This window comes from Hakea prostrata, chromosome 5, assembly GCF_041222555.1.
Source record: "Hakea prostrata isolate BN-2017 chromosome 5, UWA_Hpros_2, whole genome shotgun sequence".
NCBI classification, from domain to species: domain Eukaryota; kingdom Viridiplantae; phylum Streptophyta; class Magnoliopsida; order Proteales; family Proteaceae; genus Hakea; species Hakea prostrata.
This window is the reverse complement of record NC_142604.1, coordinates 2127034-2141124: the sequence shown is the minus strand read 5'-3', so window position 1 is coordinate 2141124 and position 14091 is coordinate 2127034. Positions and strand designations below refer to the sequence as shown.

The 14091-nt window shown below is 34.9% G+C and overlaps 3 protein-coding genes across 3 annotated transcripts; 1 reads left to right on the top strand and 2 right to left on the bottom strand.

Moving 5' to 3' along the window:
• The first annotated feature begins 365 nt into the window (after positions 1–365).
• On the top strand, positions 366–1022 carry LOC149014350 (dehydration-responsive element-binding protein 2D-like). The gene has a single exon (XM_089155258.1). It carries the CDS (start codon positions 366–368, stop codon positions 1020–1022), a length of 657 nt encoding a protein of 218 aa, XP_089011384.1.
• Positions 1023–1413: 391 nt separating this feature from the next.
• On the bottom strand, positions 1414–5032 carry LOC149014349 (purple acid phosphatase 2-like). The gene is made up of 8 exons (XM_089155435.1): positions 4683–5032; positions 4209–4409; positions 3936–4047; positions 3530–3759; positions 2520–2658; positions 2119–2339; positions 1839–1960; positions 1414–1740 (listed from the first exon to the last, which is right to left on the bottom strand). The coding sequence occupies exons 1-8, from the start codon at positions 4863–4865 to the stop codon at positions 1542–1544; spliced, it is 1407 nt and encodes a 468-aa protein (XP_089011561.1). The 5' UTR covers positions 4866–5032; the 3' UTR covers positions 1414–1541.
• Positions 5033–6659: 1627 nt separating this feature from the next.
• LOC149014348 (purple acid phosphatase 2-like) lies at positions 6660–9961 on the bottom strand. Its single transcript, XM_089156204.1, has 8 exons — positions 9602–9961; positions 9173–9373; positions 8894–9005; positions 8431–8660; positions 7847–7985; positions 7521–7741; positions 7196–7317; positions 6660–7104 (listed from the first exon to the last, which is right to left on the bottom strand). Exons 1-8 carry the CDS (start codon positions 9839–9841, stop codon positions 6921–6923), a joined length of 1449 nt encoding a protein of 482 aa, XP_089012330.1. The 5' UTR covers positions 9842–9961; the 3' UTR covers positions 6660–6920.
• Between the last annotated feature and the right edge of the window lie 4130 nt (positions 9962–14091).

Sequence of the window (14091 nt, the reverse complement as noted above, 5' to 3'; positions counted from 1 at the left end):
ACTCCACGTATCGAAGTGTTCATGCAGTTTCGTGATTCCTTATTCAGATTCCCAACGTGTCTTTTGAGTTTATCCTCTATCGCCGCCTCCGGCGACACCTACCCATATCGTCGACAACCCCATTGTCCCAAATTATGAGAAAATTCAACGCATCTGCATGAGTATTATCAGAGTTTCTTGATAGAGCTAGATGTGTGTAACAATTCAGTCCGGCCAAGTGTAAATATGGTCAGAGAGACAACAACGATAAGATCGAAGCAAACCCGGCAAGCAGAACCCATTGATCCTCCATTTAAATACCTACCCATCTCTGCTAGGTCATCGATATCTTCATCTCCCACCTTGAATTTATTTAATAAAAATCCATGAAGCGATCTTCTCAGAATAAGATGCACACTCAGAGAACGTCAAGAAAAGGGTGCATGAGAGGCAAAGGAGGCCCAGAGAACGCTAAGTGCACTTACAGAGGTGTTCGACAGAGAACCTGGGGAAAGTGGGTAGTCGAAATCCGAAAACCAAACAAGGGCGCTCGTCTCTGGCTTGGCACTTTCGATACTTCTCGTGATGCAGCGATGGCCTACGACGTCGCAGCTCGTAAGCTTTACGGCAACTCTGCCAAGCTCAACTTGCCAGATTTACAGATCGACCGGAGAGAACTAGCAGAACCTGAAACAGAGTGTTCATCAGTTCCCTTATGCGTAGGAAGCTCGAGCTTTCCCGGGTCGGGTTTGAGGAGTATGGATTCGGAGCATGGGAACCGAGAAGAGAGTGGAGATGACCAGCTGGGAATATGGGAGGAAATGAATTTGTGTTTGCCTGAAGAAGATGTAGCTGATTCAGCTCTGTTACCCTGGGACCTAGACAAGATGCCAACGTGGATGGATTTTGCCACGATGGCAACCGATGGCGGCTCCAAGACTTCGGGTTGTGAACCCGTGGCGAGGGATGATCCGACAAGTTGGGTTGACGTCTTACAGTTGCAACGCGAGTCTGGATCTTCTACCCATCAAGGGTTGAGGTGAAGACACATTGTCAACGTGCTATAGGGATGATGATAAGGCTCTTTGTGGGCTCCACATGAATTATATTCTTATTATATGATAAATAGAAATGTGTGAGAGGAAGACAGATTTCGGGATTCTTGTAACTTTGCATGTAAAGCTTTTATTTTCAATAATGTGCAAATATATTATACAACACTTACTGTATATAATTTTGTATTTTTTAAGGAAAAAAAAAGTTTCTATTTGTAAGATTAACATTGGAAATAGAAGAAATAAAAATATAAATTAATAAACTCAACACAAAAGAAAATTTTGAGAATATTCTCATTTATCTCTAGGCAATAATCAAATCCATAGAAAATTTCAGGACCTACCAAAACTTTTTTCTACTCAACTGACCTACCAAAACTATTTTCTAAACTCCAGAGAACCAAACACAGCTAACTAATCTGTGTTCTTATAATAAAGAAAGAAAAGAAAACAAGCAAGCTAGCAATGAATTTTTTTTATGTTTGCTTCATGAAGAACAAAAGAGATCTACTCGTGTGATACAGAAGTTTCTTCCACAGGATACCAGTATCTGTTGTGAAACCACATAGAATCAGCTTCAACAGCATAATGTTGTTCATTACGATGCCAATTGTAGTAAGCATGAGTCCTGTTCTTAATATCAAAAATGGCATGACCATAACTAGCTTCTCTAAATGCAGAATAACTTGGCTGTGGCTCTGTCATGCTGTAGAACAATCAAAACCAAAAAAACAAATTACAACTAAATAAACATAATGAACCATGTTTGATCAGTAAGAAAAATCTCAATATAGAAATATTTACTTATTTGCTGGTCCTTCTATGTTTCCTCCATCTCCTAAGGTTATGTACACAGGTGCAGATTGATCCCTCATTGGTGTACAGTTGCGATTTGCTATGTTGTATGCGACATTCGATATGCGCTCCTGTGATGAATGTTATCCATCAGCAATAAAAAATGAAGATCAAAGTGTTCAAAAACAAGTTTTACAGTAGGGTCTTGTGGGAGTAGCTTGTACTGCCATAAGAAACTATTGTTTCTAAAACAAAACAAGTAGAAAATGGAGAAAAGAAAGGAACTTACAGATCTTTCATAGGAATGAACATGACCAGCAAAAACAACATCTACTTTGTGTTTTACGAACCAAGCCTCAAACATCACTCTCATGCTCTCCCCTTCCATAAAATGGTAGCTGTTACTGTTGTACCATGGTGAGTGCAAAAGAACTATCAACCATGGTGTCTCAGTTCTATTCACTTTGGGTAGCTCTTCTTGTAGCCAACTGTATTGAGGAGTGTATGTGCCTACAAAAACAGAAGATTAGTACATGAGATGGTCATGAGATTTCTCCACCATTAAAAACTAAACTAAGCCATATTCTTCTAACACAATTCCTAAATCACAATAGATTCTGGAGCAGGAAATGCACATCTTTTTGCTGAACATGACCTATTGAACTTGTATAATGGAACCATCTAACTTACCATATGCAGAGTACGAAGAGAGAACAATGATGTATGCTGAAGCTCGCTTGATAGAGTACCAAAGTGGAGAAGTGCTTTTTGATGCTTTGTATGGCACAGGATAACGCCGCGTGTAAGGCTTCCAAGGCTCATTTTCTCCCTACATAAATATCACCACAGATTTGCACTAGTTCAGTTCTTTTTTAAGGTGTCCCTAATATCTACTTCAAACAACCAATTACAAGTTTGAATGAACATGAATTGCATATTAGGATCAGGAACAAAGAATTACAGGCTAGTAAATAAATTAAGTTCAGTGGTTAAGAGAGATTATACTCTTTTGAACTGGTGATAAACAGGCCTATATGATGCTAAAAAATAAGTAGAAGGAATCAGTTTACTTTTGTTTTCCCCATCCTCAATTACTCATCAATTCAGTAAGTAGACATGTTAAAAGAGTTCCAGGATTTCAGGTTTCCGAGAACACTTGATAGACACGGTATGTTCAATAATTTCTTAACTGCTTATATCCAGTCACACATTGGTTTCAAGGATTGATAGTAATTGACCTGAAATTTTTGTCATGAGAATGATCAGAGATCTATGTAATCACCTAGCAAAGTTGGTTTTTCCCCCAACTGAATTTGCTTATACAATTTTATCAGTTATAGTATCAACAGGGGCAAGACTGTGTGCAGTTGACCCCTAACAAACCCTACTAAACATGAGAGCCTTGTACTAGGCAAGGTTATTATTTGGGGCCACACATCTTTACCATGATGGTTTTCAGATTTTGGACTGAAAGTTGAATCTATGGGTTTTACACAATGAATAGTGAAGGTCCCTAATTTGATTAAACTGATGAAAGAGGAAAGTCACACCACATAAATCAGACAACCTAGCTTTTAGAAAGTAGCTTTAGTTCAAAAGGAAGATTGAGATTTCAAATTATCCCAAACTTTAGACCAAATTTGAAGGAAAGGAAAGAACTTGTATATTCTTTGGAATGCAGAGACGCTAAGAATGCTTACGAGTTCGGGAGCAAAATCAAGCTCATGATTTCCTGGAGTCCATATCCAGGGTTGATAAGCGACACTTCTTTCAACAAATCTGCCCCATGTATCCCACTTAACGCTGTCGTGGAAGGGAAGATCATCTGCATAGGAGAGATCACCAAGAAACAATACTGTCTGTCCTTTCATTGGGTTCTTTTCATAATGGGTGAGTGTCTTATTTGAATCATAGGTCTGTCCAAGATCCCCTGCAAATAATGTACTACAGAATGAGATGAACATAGAAATAACAGAAACATACACACACAGAGATGTGCTTCTCGATACATAGTCACCCAGATATTTATATGAATCTAGCAGAACTTGCAGATATCACAATCAAAAAGACTAATAGGTTTTGTGTGATCTGATGTAAGAGAGTTACCTATGATACCAAAAGTATAAGGAACATCAGGACCAACTTCAGGAGGAGTTGTAAACCAAAACTGCCTTCTGGCCTTTCCAGCTCCTATCTCATAGAAGTACTTGGTGTCGAACTGCAGGAATTCAAAAAACAAGAGCTGTTATATGAAAAATATTCATTAATCCAATTACTATATTAGGCTAACAAAGAGGTGTGTTTGGAAATCCCTGGAATCCACAGACAAAGCCAGTTACATAAACACGAATTAGTATCAGAATGGCAGAAAAAACTCACCTTCAATTTACTGATAATGGCGTGATGAATGTAGCCTGAAGTGTAATTGTAAAACTTGTATCTGACAATGGAGCCTGTTTTATGGGCCTTATGTTTGCTATTCTCAGGCCAGTAATGCACAATCTTGGAACCCCGTTCATCTGGAGTGACCCAAGAGATGATCATTGCCTTCCCTTCATGATCTCCTTGAGTTATATGTACCTTGAGAAACAAAACCCATGTAATCATTAATCATGAAATAAAAAATAATACTCTTTTTTTCTGTTCTTGGAAAACACAAATTCATGAATGGAAGGATAGTTTAACATATATAAGTAAAACATCGAAATGGGTACTTTCGAAGCAAAGTAAAAACGGCCAAAAAATATGATGAGACCCTAAGGAACAGACAAATGAGAAACAATAATGCAAACACCAGGTCTGCATTACAGGAAGAGATATTCAACAGATAGAAAGAATAAGAAGTGAGTATACCTGCTGGGGAGCATTATGACCTGGTGGCAAACTAAAAACATCACTGTGGAGTGGCATATCAGTGGATTTCTCAGCCTTCCTGACAAAAGTACTAGTGATTCCTCCATTGCACAGCAGAAGCAAGTTGAAGAACAGACCCAGAAGAGCAAAAACAAAGATGCTAGAACCCCTTAACTCACCCATCTTCACCTCAAAGCCTAATACGTATCACAGGGCAATGAGATTGGAAATGCAAGAGATATTTGTCAAGGAGGAGAAGCTAGGATACCATGGTTACATCCCAACAACCAAACTTTAAATATCCCAAATTTGTAGTAAAGCCTTTTAACTAAAGTAAGTAAAAACTAGAATATGTAAGATTTGGATTTCATCAAACCAACAATAAAATTGAGAAAAACTGGTTTAGTGAGAAAAACTATACATTTGATTTGACTAGGTGATGGTGCCTTAAACATGAATCTCGCATGAAAAATTACTTATTACTGTATTTTAACAATAATACAGGAAAGAAAACCCATTATGAATAGGTTGTCGTTTGAACAAGATTATAGAGAGAAAGGTCCGTTTGAACATCATCAAAAACGAGAAAAATGGGCTGAATAAACGGTAATAAGAAGATCTGAATTTTTATTTTTTTTTGGTAAAAAGAGTATTTGAATTTGAAGGATGAAACAAACTATCTTTGTAATGTAAGTTTTGGTAAAAATTCCTCTTTGGATTTTCTCCACGTGGATATTTGCCCCTTTTTTTCAGTTATGATTGAACATAATATTGAAAAGCATTTCTGTTGAGAAAAAGTTAAGGAAAGCATTAATTTCTTATTGTTTTGGTTTGTTTTATGTACGTACGCTTTTTTAGTTTTTTTTTTTTTTCTATCCTTTTTACATAGATCATTTAAGTATGTAATTATTTTTAAAAATAGAATTCATTTGAGTTTAAAATATCTTAAGTAAATCTTTTTTTAAATCTTCTGAAGAAAAAAATTCCCTTTATATAGATACACTATGTGTGGTCAATATAAGAGAAGGAAGACGTGTTTTATTTGGGTAAATTTTAATTATGTGAACTAGTAAGGGTTATTGATAAGTCGGTAATGACCTGCACTTCTTAGTGAAGAGATCACAAATTCAACTCTCATTGTGGTATGTATAACAGTCCTCACCTCCTGATGTAAAACTAACTATTCTAAAATAATAATAATAATAAAAGAAGAAAAAATAATTTAATTTTATGAAGAATCGGATAAGTTTTTTCTTATTTGGATTTTGCATGGTAATTAGTGAGGGTTTTTAATCTTAAGTGACATGCAAATTTAGTTGGTAATTTAATATTTATAAATTCTTTGTAAAAAAAATATAATGAGGAAAAAGATCAATGCTTTCATGTGGGAAGTAAGAGATCGAATGCCCTCAAGGCCGAGGACGAAGCCCTGTCTATATTAATTAAAAGCTACCATGTCGGTACAATCGAAATGCACGTGAACTAGCCCAAATGAACCTCAAATCAAAATATATACAAAATTAATGAGGGGTTGCAGAGACAGTAATGCATTTTCTTCAAACACTTAAATAAAATAGTATTTTTTTCTGTGTCAAAAAATATTTAAATTTTTTTAATTAATTTTTTAAATTCTATTAGTTGTGTTAAAAAATGTAAAATTACAATTAATATTCATTTGAGAATTTACAATTTTAAACATAATTAATTATCTCCATCTAATTAATTACTGAGGGTATTTTGAGAAGTAAAAATGTAGTTTACTTTATAGTTACATTTTATACAACAGATTACCCAAAAAAAAACATCTTTTATAAAGTGTAGATCAACTTCTAACCTGTGTAGCATGCTTGAAAAAAAAACTATAGCTTATATATATTGATTTATTTTTATCACAAATTCACAATCACTTTATACACAAAACATTTCATAATGAGGGCAAAATGTAAAAATAATTTTTTTTTGGTTAAAATAATAATTTGAAGAAAAAAAAAAGGGGGGGCTGTCTATTACAAATTACAATATAGTCAATCCAGGAAAATCTGAATCCGCCATAGCCATATTTTAAACCAACTCACAATACAATAATACACTGTGGCCAACCCTAATGGAAATTTCTTAATTCCAAAGGAACAAATTGATTTTGACAGAGAAGGAAACACACAAAAAAAGCAGGAATCAATTTAATTTCACAGACCAAATTATTTGTGGCTGAATTACAATTATGGAAGAGGAAAACAATTAAGCTTCATCGACAGGATTCCAGTATCTGTTGTAAAACCATAAAGAATCAGCTTCTACAGCATATCCATCCTGATTTCTGTGCCAACCATAGTAAGCATGAGTCTTGTTCTTAATATCAAAAATTGCATGACCAAAACTGGCTTCGCGATAAGCAGAATACTTTGGCTGTGGCTCTGACATGCTACACCATCAGAGACAAGAAAACAAAGATTAGAACAGAATGGTAATGCAAGAAACCATGGATTTTAAAGGAGCTCATTCAGTCATCTTACTTAGTTGCCAATCCTTCCAAATTTCCTCCATCACCGATGGTTATGTATACCGGTGCGGATTTGTCACTTACTGGTGTACATTGTCCATTTATCACATTGTATGCAATGTTTGATACGCGTTCCTGTAGTGGGTACCATTCAGTTTCAGAATCAGTAGAGATGTTATACTCAACCTACTCTCTACAGAAGAGAGTGGCTTCATTAAGAAGCTAAAATTTCAACACAATAGCAGAATGCCATAATTGAAACAGAGCAAGATTGTAGTACATTTAATATCCAATATGGTTATATGAATGTAAGACAAATAGGAAGTAAGGACACTTACAGATCTTTCATAGGCATGAACATGGCCAGCGAATACAACATCAACTTTGTACTTTACAAACCATGATTCAAACATTACTCTCATGGTTTCTCCTTCCATATAGTGATAGTTGTAGCTGTTATACCATGGTGAATGCATAAGGACAATCAACCATGGTGTCTCGCTCCTGTTCACTTTGGGTAGCTCCTCTTCAAGCCATTTGTATTGAGGAGTATATTTTCCTACAAGTCAGCAAGTGGATGAACACAGTCAATACATTTTCCCACACCATTAACATCCAGTTTAAACTCCCATCATTTTTTTTGGTAAAAACAATTCTATCTTACCATATGCTGAATACGAAGCAAGGACAATGATATATGCTGAGGCTCGCTTGATTGAGTACCAAAATGGAGCTGTACTGTTTGATGCTTTATACGGAGTTTGATAACGATGTTTGAAAGGCTTAAAAGGTTGAGTCTCACCCTGCACCAAAATTACATTTTACAGATTCTAGTCATTCTTTGTGCCTAGGTAAGAGTAAGCAATAACAAGATTGATATGAACCGTTCAGTTTCACCTACAAACATGTATAAGGAACAGAGTGGTGGTTATTTATAAAGGTTTATGGGCCTATACAGAGTCTGATACCTTATTCTACCAGAAAATGCATCCCTGCCCCAAGAAGAAGAAAAAGGAAATCTGGAATAGGATTAAAGAAGGCAATCCAACATAAGGGTTCCATCTTGAGATTATCTCTGATATATATATTGTGGAGGTTCTATACATTTGCACAGTAAGGTTTCTAATCGAACAATAGAAAAGAGAATTCTAAATTGCATGTACTGAGCTTTCTTCTCATATTTCAAATGACTGGCAGGTTCTTCTGTTTTGCATTGCATAGAATTTAGGAAGGTTTTTGAGTACTTACAATATCTGGTTCAAAATCAAGTTCATGATTCCCTACAGTCCATATCCAAGGTTGATAAGCAGTACTTCTTTCAACAAATCTGCCCCATGTATCCCACCTAACATTGTCATGAAAGGGGTAGTTATCTGCATAGGAAAGATCACCAACAAACAATACAGTCTGTCCCTTTGTTGGGTTTTTTTCATAATGGGTGAGTGTCTTATTCGAATCATAGCTCTGACCAAGATCCCCTGCAAAACAATGTATTACAGAATTAGATGAACATAAAAATAACAAACACACACATCACCCCCAGAGACACAGAGACGTGCTCCTCAGCTTCTATTCACCCAGAATATAAGCATGAATTTAAATAATCTACCAATAAAGAGCCATGATCTGACCCAGTAGTAAACAGAGGTAGCAACTATAGCTATCACAATCAAGAAAATAATAGAATTTGATCTGATGCAGTAAGAGTTACCTATGAGACCAAAAGTATAAGGAACATCAGGACCAACTTGAGGAGGAGTTTTAAACCAAAACTGCCTCGTGCTCTTTCCAGTCCCCAACTCATAATAGTATTTGGTGTCAAACTGCAAGAATTCGAAAACATGAACTGCTTTGAGAACTATTAATCATACAATAGAAATTTTCTACTAGTTCAGGCTAACTAGCCTTCTGGAAATCTGTAGGAACCCACAAACCATAAAAACCACATTGAACACTAAGTTACCAATATCTAAATGGCAGATAACCCCACCTCCAGATTCTTGATAGTACAATGATGGATGTATCCTGAAGTGTAATTGTAATACTTGTAGGTGCTAATTTTTCCCTTTGCCTTGGATTTATGTTCGCTATTCTCAGCCCAGTATACCACAGTTTTGGAACCTCGCTCTTTCTGAGTGACCCAAGAGACAATCACTCCTTTTCCTACATGATCTCCTTGAGTTATATGAACCTTGAGAAACAACACAAGTAAACCAGAAATCAATGAATTGAACCTCTTTTTTTAATCCCAACAAAGCTAAACAAACAAAATACAGAAAAATTGTTGCTTGGAGCAGAAATGAGTGAAATAGCGAAAAGGGTAAGTGGGATTCATCAATAAAATCGCGAAAAACAATAACACGAACACCAGGTCTGCTCTGCAAGAATGGAGCGTCGACAAATGAAGAAAGATATATACCTGCTGTGGAGCATTATAACCAGAAGGAACGCGAAATACATCGCTGTCGAGCGGCATATCAGTAGATTTGTCAGCCAAACGAACAAAACTACTAGTGATTCCTCCATTGCACAACAAAGCAGAGTTCAAGAACAAGCCCAAGAGAAAAAAACCAAAAATTGCAGAACCCTGTAACACGCCCATCTTGACCATAAAACCCAATATCTTGAGAGACCCAGAAGGTAGAAAACTTGAGCTCATTAAGCTATCTATATATAGACATTGACAGACTGGTTCACGGGATTGACTCGACAAACAATTTTAAGAAATGAGAATATCCAATTTCTCGATTCGCATTACAGATCACCGAATTTAGCTCCTTGTTTTTAAGTTAGAGATTGTATAGCAAGATTTTGAGATTCCTAACAATAAAAGAACGCTGACTTCCGTGCTGTTGCCCCAAGACGACGTTGCGCAGAAAAAATGGACTCGTGGCTTTGCGACTTGCGAGTCGTTATGACGTACACTCAAGCAATACCTACGAAATTATGGATAAGCAAATACGAAATACTGAACCGTGTAATTGAAAACCAAACCCAGTTTGAATCCTTTTCGATGAACTCTCCCAAGTGTTGTTATAATGAGTGACAGGTTTCACAAACCAAAGATCTTTTCGATGATTTGGTTGGATAGTGTGCATTAAACCAACAAGTCATGTCAGATCAAAATTTCGATTATTGAAACTCAAAAAAAAACATGTGGGTCCATGTGTAGCAGGGTGAGGGAGAAGAAAACGAAAGGAAATGATTTTGTAGAAAAATGATAGTAGTGAGTCCTACTTTTTACTTTTCTCAATTTTTCCACAAAGTCCTACCAAATATATGGGGTTTTAGGCAGACAAGATTATTTTTCCACCCCAAGCAACCAAACAATTTATCATTTTGAGATTTAAGGAAAAGTAAGAATTCTGCACTATTTTCAAGAATTTTCTTACCCCTTTTTTCCCACCCCACCTTTATTCTAGCAAACAAACGTAGCCTTGGGGTACATTCATTCGCTTAAGTTTTAATAATTTACATGTAAATTAATTGGGTCTGGACCAAATAGTGAATCAGGGCCATCTGGGCTGTCAGCCACACTGAACAATGCCACATCAGCTCCTGAACAAATACACCCAACTTCTATTGAGTTTGAATCTTTCATCCATATGGAGTGGAAATTTACCATACGATCCAATCTTAAAAATAACATCTTTTTTTTAAGTAAATCAGTTAAAATGGTGAATAATAGAAGATCTTGCTTTTGAGAATAGACATGTGTCATCTGTATGAATTGGAAAATTTCTACTTTATATGGGTGGAAGATTTGGATCTAGCTCTCTGATGTCGATATAGGAATTGAAATCCATTCGAGAAAAAGAAAACCACTTCAACCCTAGATTCCATGTGGGATGAGGCCAAAATTTCTAAATCAAATTAAAGGGATTGATGTCACTTCCTTTCTTTCAAATCTTGTATAGCTATTGATTTTAGAGCACATCTTTTTCTTTGGTTAGACTTTAAGTATATACAAACCAGAAAAAATATATATATATTATTGATTTTTTATTAGGATATTAAGACCGTAAATTTCTACTAAAGTAGAATCTCTTTTAAAGGGATATCAAATTTTTTTTTTTAATATATTGACAAATTTGTATGATTTAGGAGCAGCATATTTATGAACCCAAATGGACGCTCTCTTTTATTGATAATTTACTAATCACGATGAGCTTTTTCACATGGCTTTGAAGAAAGAAAAGTCTACGCACCACACTGAGCCCTAGAGAATTGAAGCATTTGAGCATTTCTATAATCAAGTCAAAGAAGAAGAAAGGTTGTATCATTCACATGATATTTATTGATTCTATAATATATTTGTGGGTAGAAAGGAGTCCTTTATGATTTATGATAGGGGAAGGAATCAAAGCTTATAACACTTCTCCTTCTAACCTTCCAACACCGGGCAGGTGTCAGACTTTATACATCGTGTTATTACTTAACAGAGTCCTGAGTTTTTAATAAACAGTCGCTACCCCTTATATGTGTCGCTTTCATAATCAAAAGAGAGGAGAGCACCCCTTCTCCTGGAGTTACTAGATCATTTTGCTGAGTTCTCCATTAAGGGGAGTCAAACCTACAAGCTATAACCTCTTCACTAGGAAGTGTTAATTATTACCAATCAACCCTATTAAGGCATGTTTGGTAACAACATTCTTAAAAATGTTTTTGGTGTTTTTCTATTATTTGGAAATGGAAGAAGGGGTACCAGGCTTTTGTTAAGACGGTTCGTTTTTCTATTCTTTAACAACGGACCGGTCAGAAAAGTGGTCTGACGTCTTTTGCAAAACATTAAATATATATTTTTACCAAAGAACAGAAACAAAAGTGATAAAATTGGTCCCGATTGAAACCTTAGAAATAGTTTAACAAATACCAATTTATTCTAATAATGTGCTAGAAATATTATCAAAATAGATTTATCAAATACCCATTTTCATGAAATGAACAGTCTTTTAGCACAGAAACATCAAAAAATAATTTTACATAGGAATTGGTCTCTCAGAACGGAAACTTTATAAAAGGCATACAGAATAATAAATTTTTAAGACCACCCACATGGAATAATCAATCAACTTCAACAACCAAAGTGCAGGATTTTCCTTTTCTCTAATTTTTCACCAACTATTTGGTGATTTTCAGATTCAATCACTCAAAAGATCAAATCAAATGCTTTGTAAGTGTTCAAAATTTGGTTTAACTCACCATGATAAGAATTTACATTGGTCATGAAGCATTATTATTGGATTCTCTTCCCCCAAATAAACCATGTCTTTTTTTGTTTGAATTGAGCCGTCGTTAGATAGTTTCAGCCATGTCGAAGAAAAGGTCTTTCTTATCATTTGATTTGATTCACCATTTCTATTTGGTGTTATACGATCCAGTGGAGAGCTTTGGATTTGGTAGCTGAAGTCTTGGAGCTAAAACGATGGTTTAGAAGTGTTAGAGAATTGGTGTATGAAATACCACAGAGAGTTAGGAGTTGAAACTTTCAGGACAAAAAACCCATCGCCCTAATTTTCCCTATAATTTGTGATCAATAGTCGTGCTGAGAATAACCAGAACAAAGGGTTCAAAGCGGTTTGATTCAATTTCTACCTAAAATCTTTTTCTTCTCCATTTCTACCTAAATCCAATAATGGAGCTTTAGTCAATGAGACTAAAACTAAAGGTGCCGGCCGCCGGAGCTTTCGCCTACAATGTTTCTCAACCCTTTTCTTTCCCACACCACCTGTTTGTTTAAATTCCTAAGAGAGGACGAAATTTGTCTCCAATGGCTGGATGGCGACAAGAAACTACTAAGTCGGAGTTAAAGCATGAGAGGGACAATCAGTAGATGCTATCACGTTCAATTTTTCTTTTCTTTTTCTTTTTATTTTTATTTTAATGTGAAACGTACAGGATACGGCTTCAACCAATAAAAGTAGGCAGAGCTTGAAATTTTTTGCCAAACTGCCCGTTTGTTAAAAAATAAAAAGAAAAAAAAAAAAACAACACAAAAAACAAAATGGATATCCATACATTTTGGTTGTTTCTATTTAAAAAAATATAAAAAATGACACAAAAAACAAAAATCTTGTCATAAATTTTATAATATTATTTTTACAGAAAATCTATAATATTATAATTTTTTTAATACATGAAAAAATAAATAATATTTTATCTTAGGTCAAAGAAAAAACATGTTACTCTTAAACGCGTTTTCATGTATGAACAAAAAAAAACTTGTATTAGAGAGTTATTTTTTTAGAAAATAAAGAGTCTAAGATTCCTTAATGTTCAATATATGGATATATTATGTAATTTGACTTAGTTTGAAAATAAAATTAAAGTCCAAAATAAATATAGTTATCTATCAGACAAAAAAATAAAAAGAAAGTCATTAGATTAAACATAAATCAAGTCAAAAATCAAAATATCCAGTCAAATAAGACTTCGATAAAAAAAAAATTGTCTTATTAGCATTCTAGTACGTTGCCTTCATTAATTATTCTATATCTTACAAAATTTTCACATTGAACTCCCTTTCGGTGATTTTTTTTATCTTCAATAAACTAGTTTGACTTTAAAAATAAATAAATTAAGAACAAGACACACTTAACGAGGTTTCGGGTTTGAATTTCTTTAAGAGAAAAAGGAAATTTTACAGCGCTCCTCCTTAAGTAACTTTTTAAAATTAATTCCACCTCCTCAATTATTCAATTTATGAATTAAATCTCTATTTAGCTTGTCAATTCAATGGTTGTAAGATGATAATTAGTATACCAACCTGGTACTCTTCTCATATTTGGCAAAGATCATATCACTTGGCTTTTTATTCAAAAATATATGAGCAAATTGTGTCAATACTCCAAAATGAGAATCTTAAAATACTCACAGCCCAAGACACCCTAAAGTTGAATTTTCATTAGA

Coding starts and splice junctions, on each gene's coding strand:
- LOC149014350 (XM_089155258.1), top strand. CDS start 366: ATGAAGCGATCTTCTCAGAATAAGATGCACACTCAGAGAACGTCAAGA.
- LOC149014349 (XM_089155435.1), bottom strand. CDS start 4,865: ATGGGTGAGTTAAGGGGTTCTAGCATCTTTGTTTTTGCTCTTCTGGGT. Junction 2,659..3,529: donor TTGATTTTGCTCCCGAACTC/GTAAGCATTCTT, acceptor ATATTTATGTAG/GGAGAAAATGAGCCTTGGAA. Junction 2,340..2,519: donor CTCTTCGTACTCTGCATATG/GTAAGTTAGATG, acceptor CTGTTTTTGTAG/GCACATACACTCCTCAATAC.
- LOC149014348 (XM_089156204.1), bottom strand. CDS start 9,841: ATGAGCTCAAGTTTTCTACCTTCTGGGTCTCTCAAGATATTGGGTTTT. Junction 9,006..9,172: donor GTACTATCAAGAATCTGGAG/GTGGGGTTATCT, acceptor GAATTCTTGCAG/TTTGACACCAAATACTATTA. Junction 7,986..8,430: donor TTGATTTTGAACCAGATATT/GTAAGTACTCAA, acceptor ATTTTGGTGCAG/GGTGAGACTCAACCTTTTAA.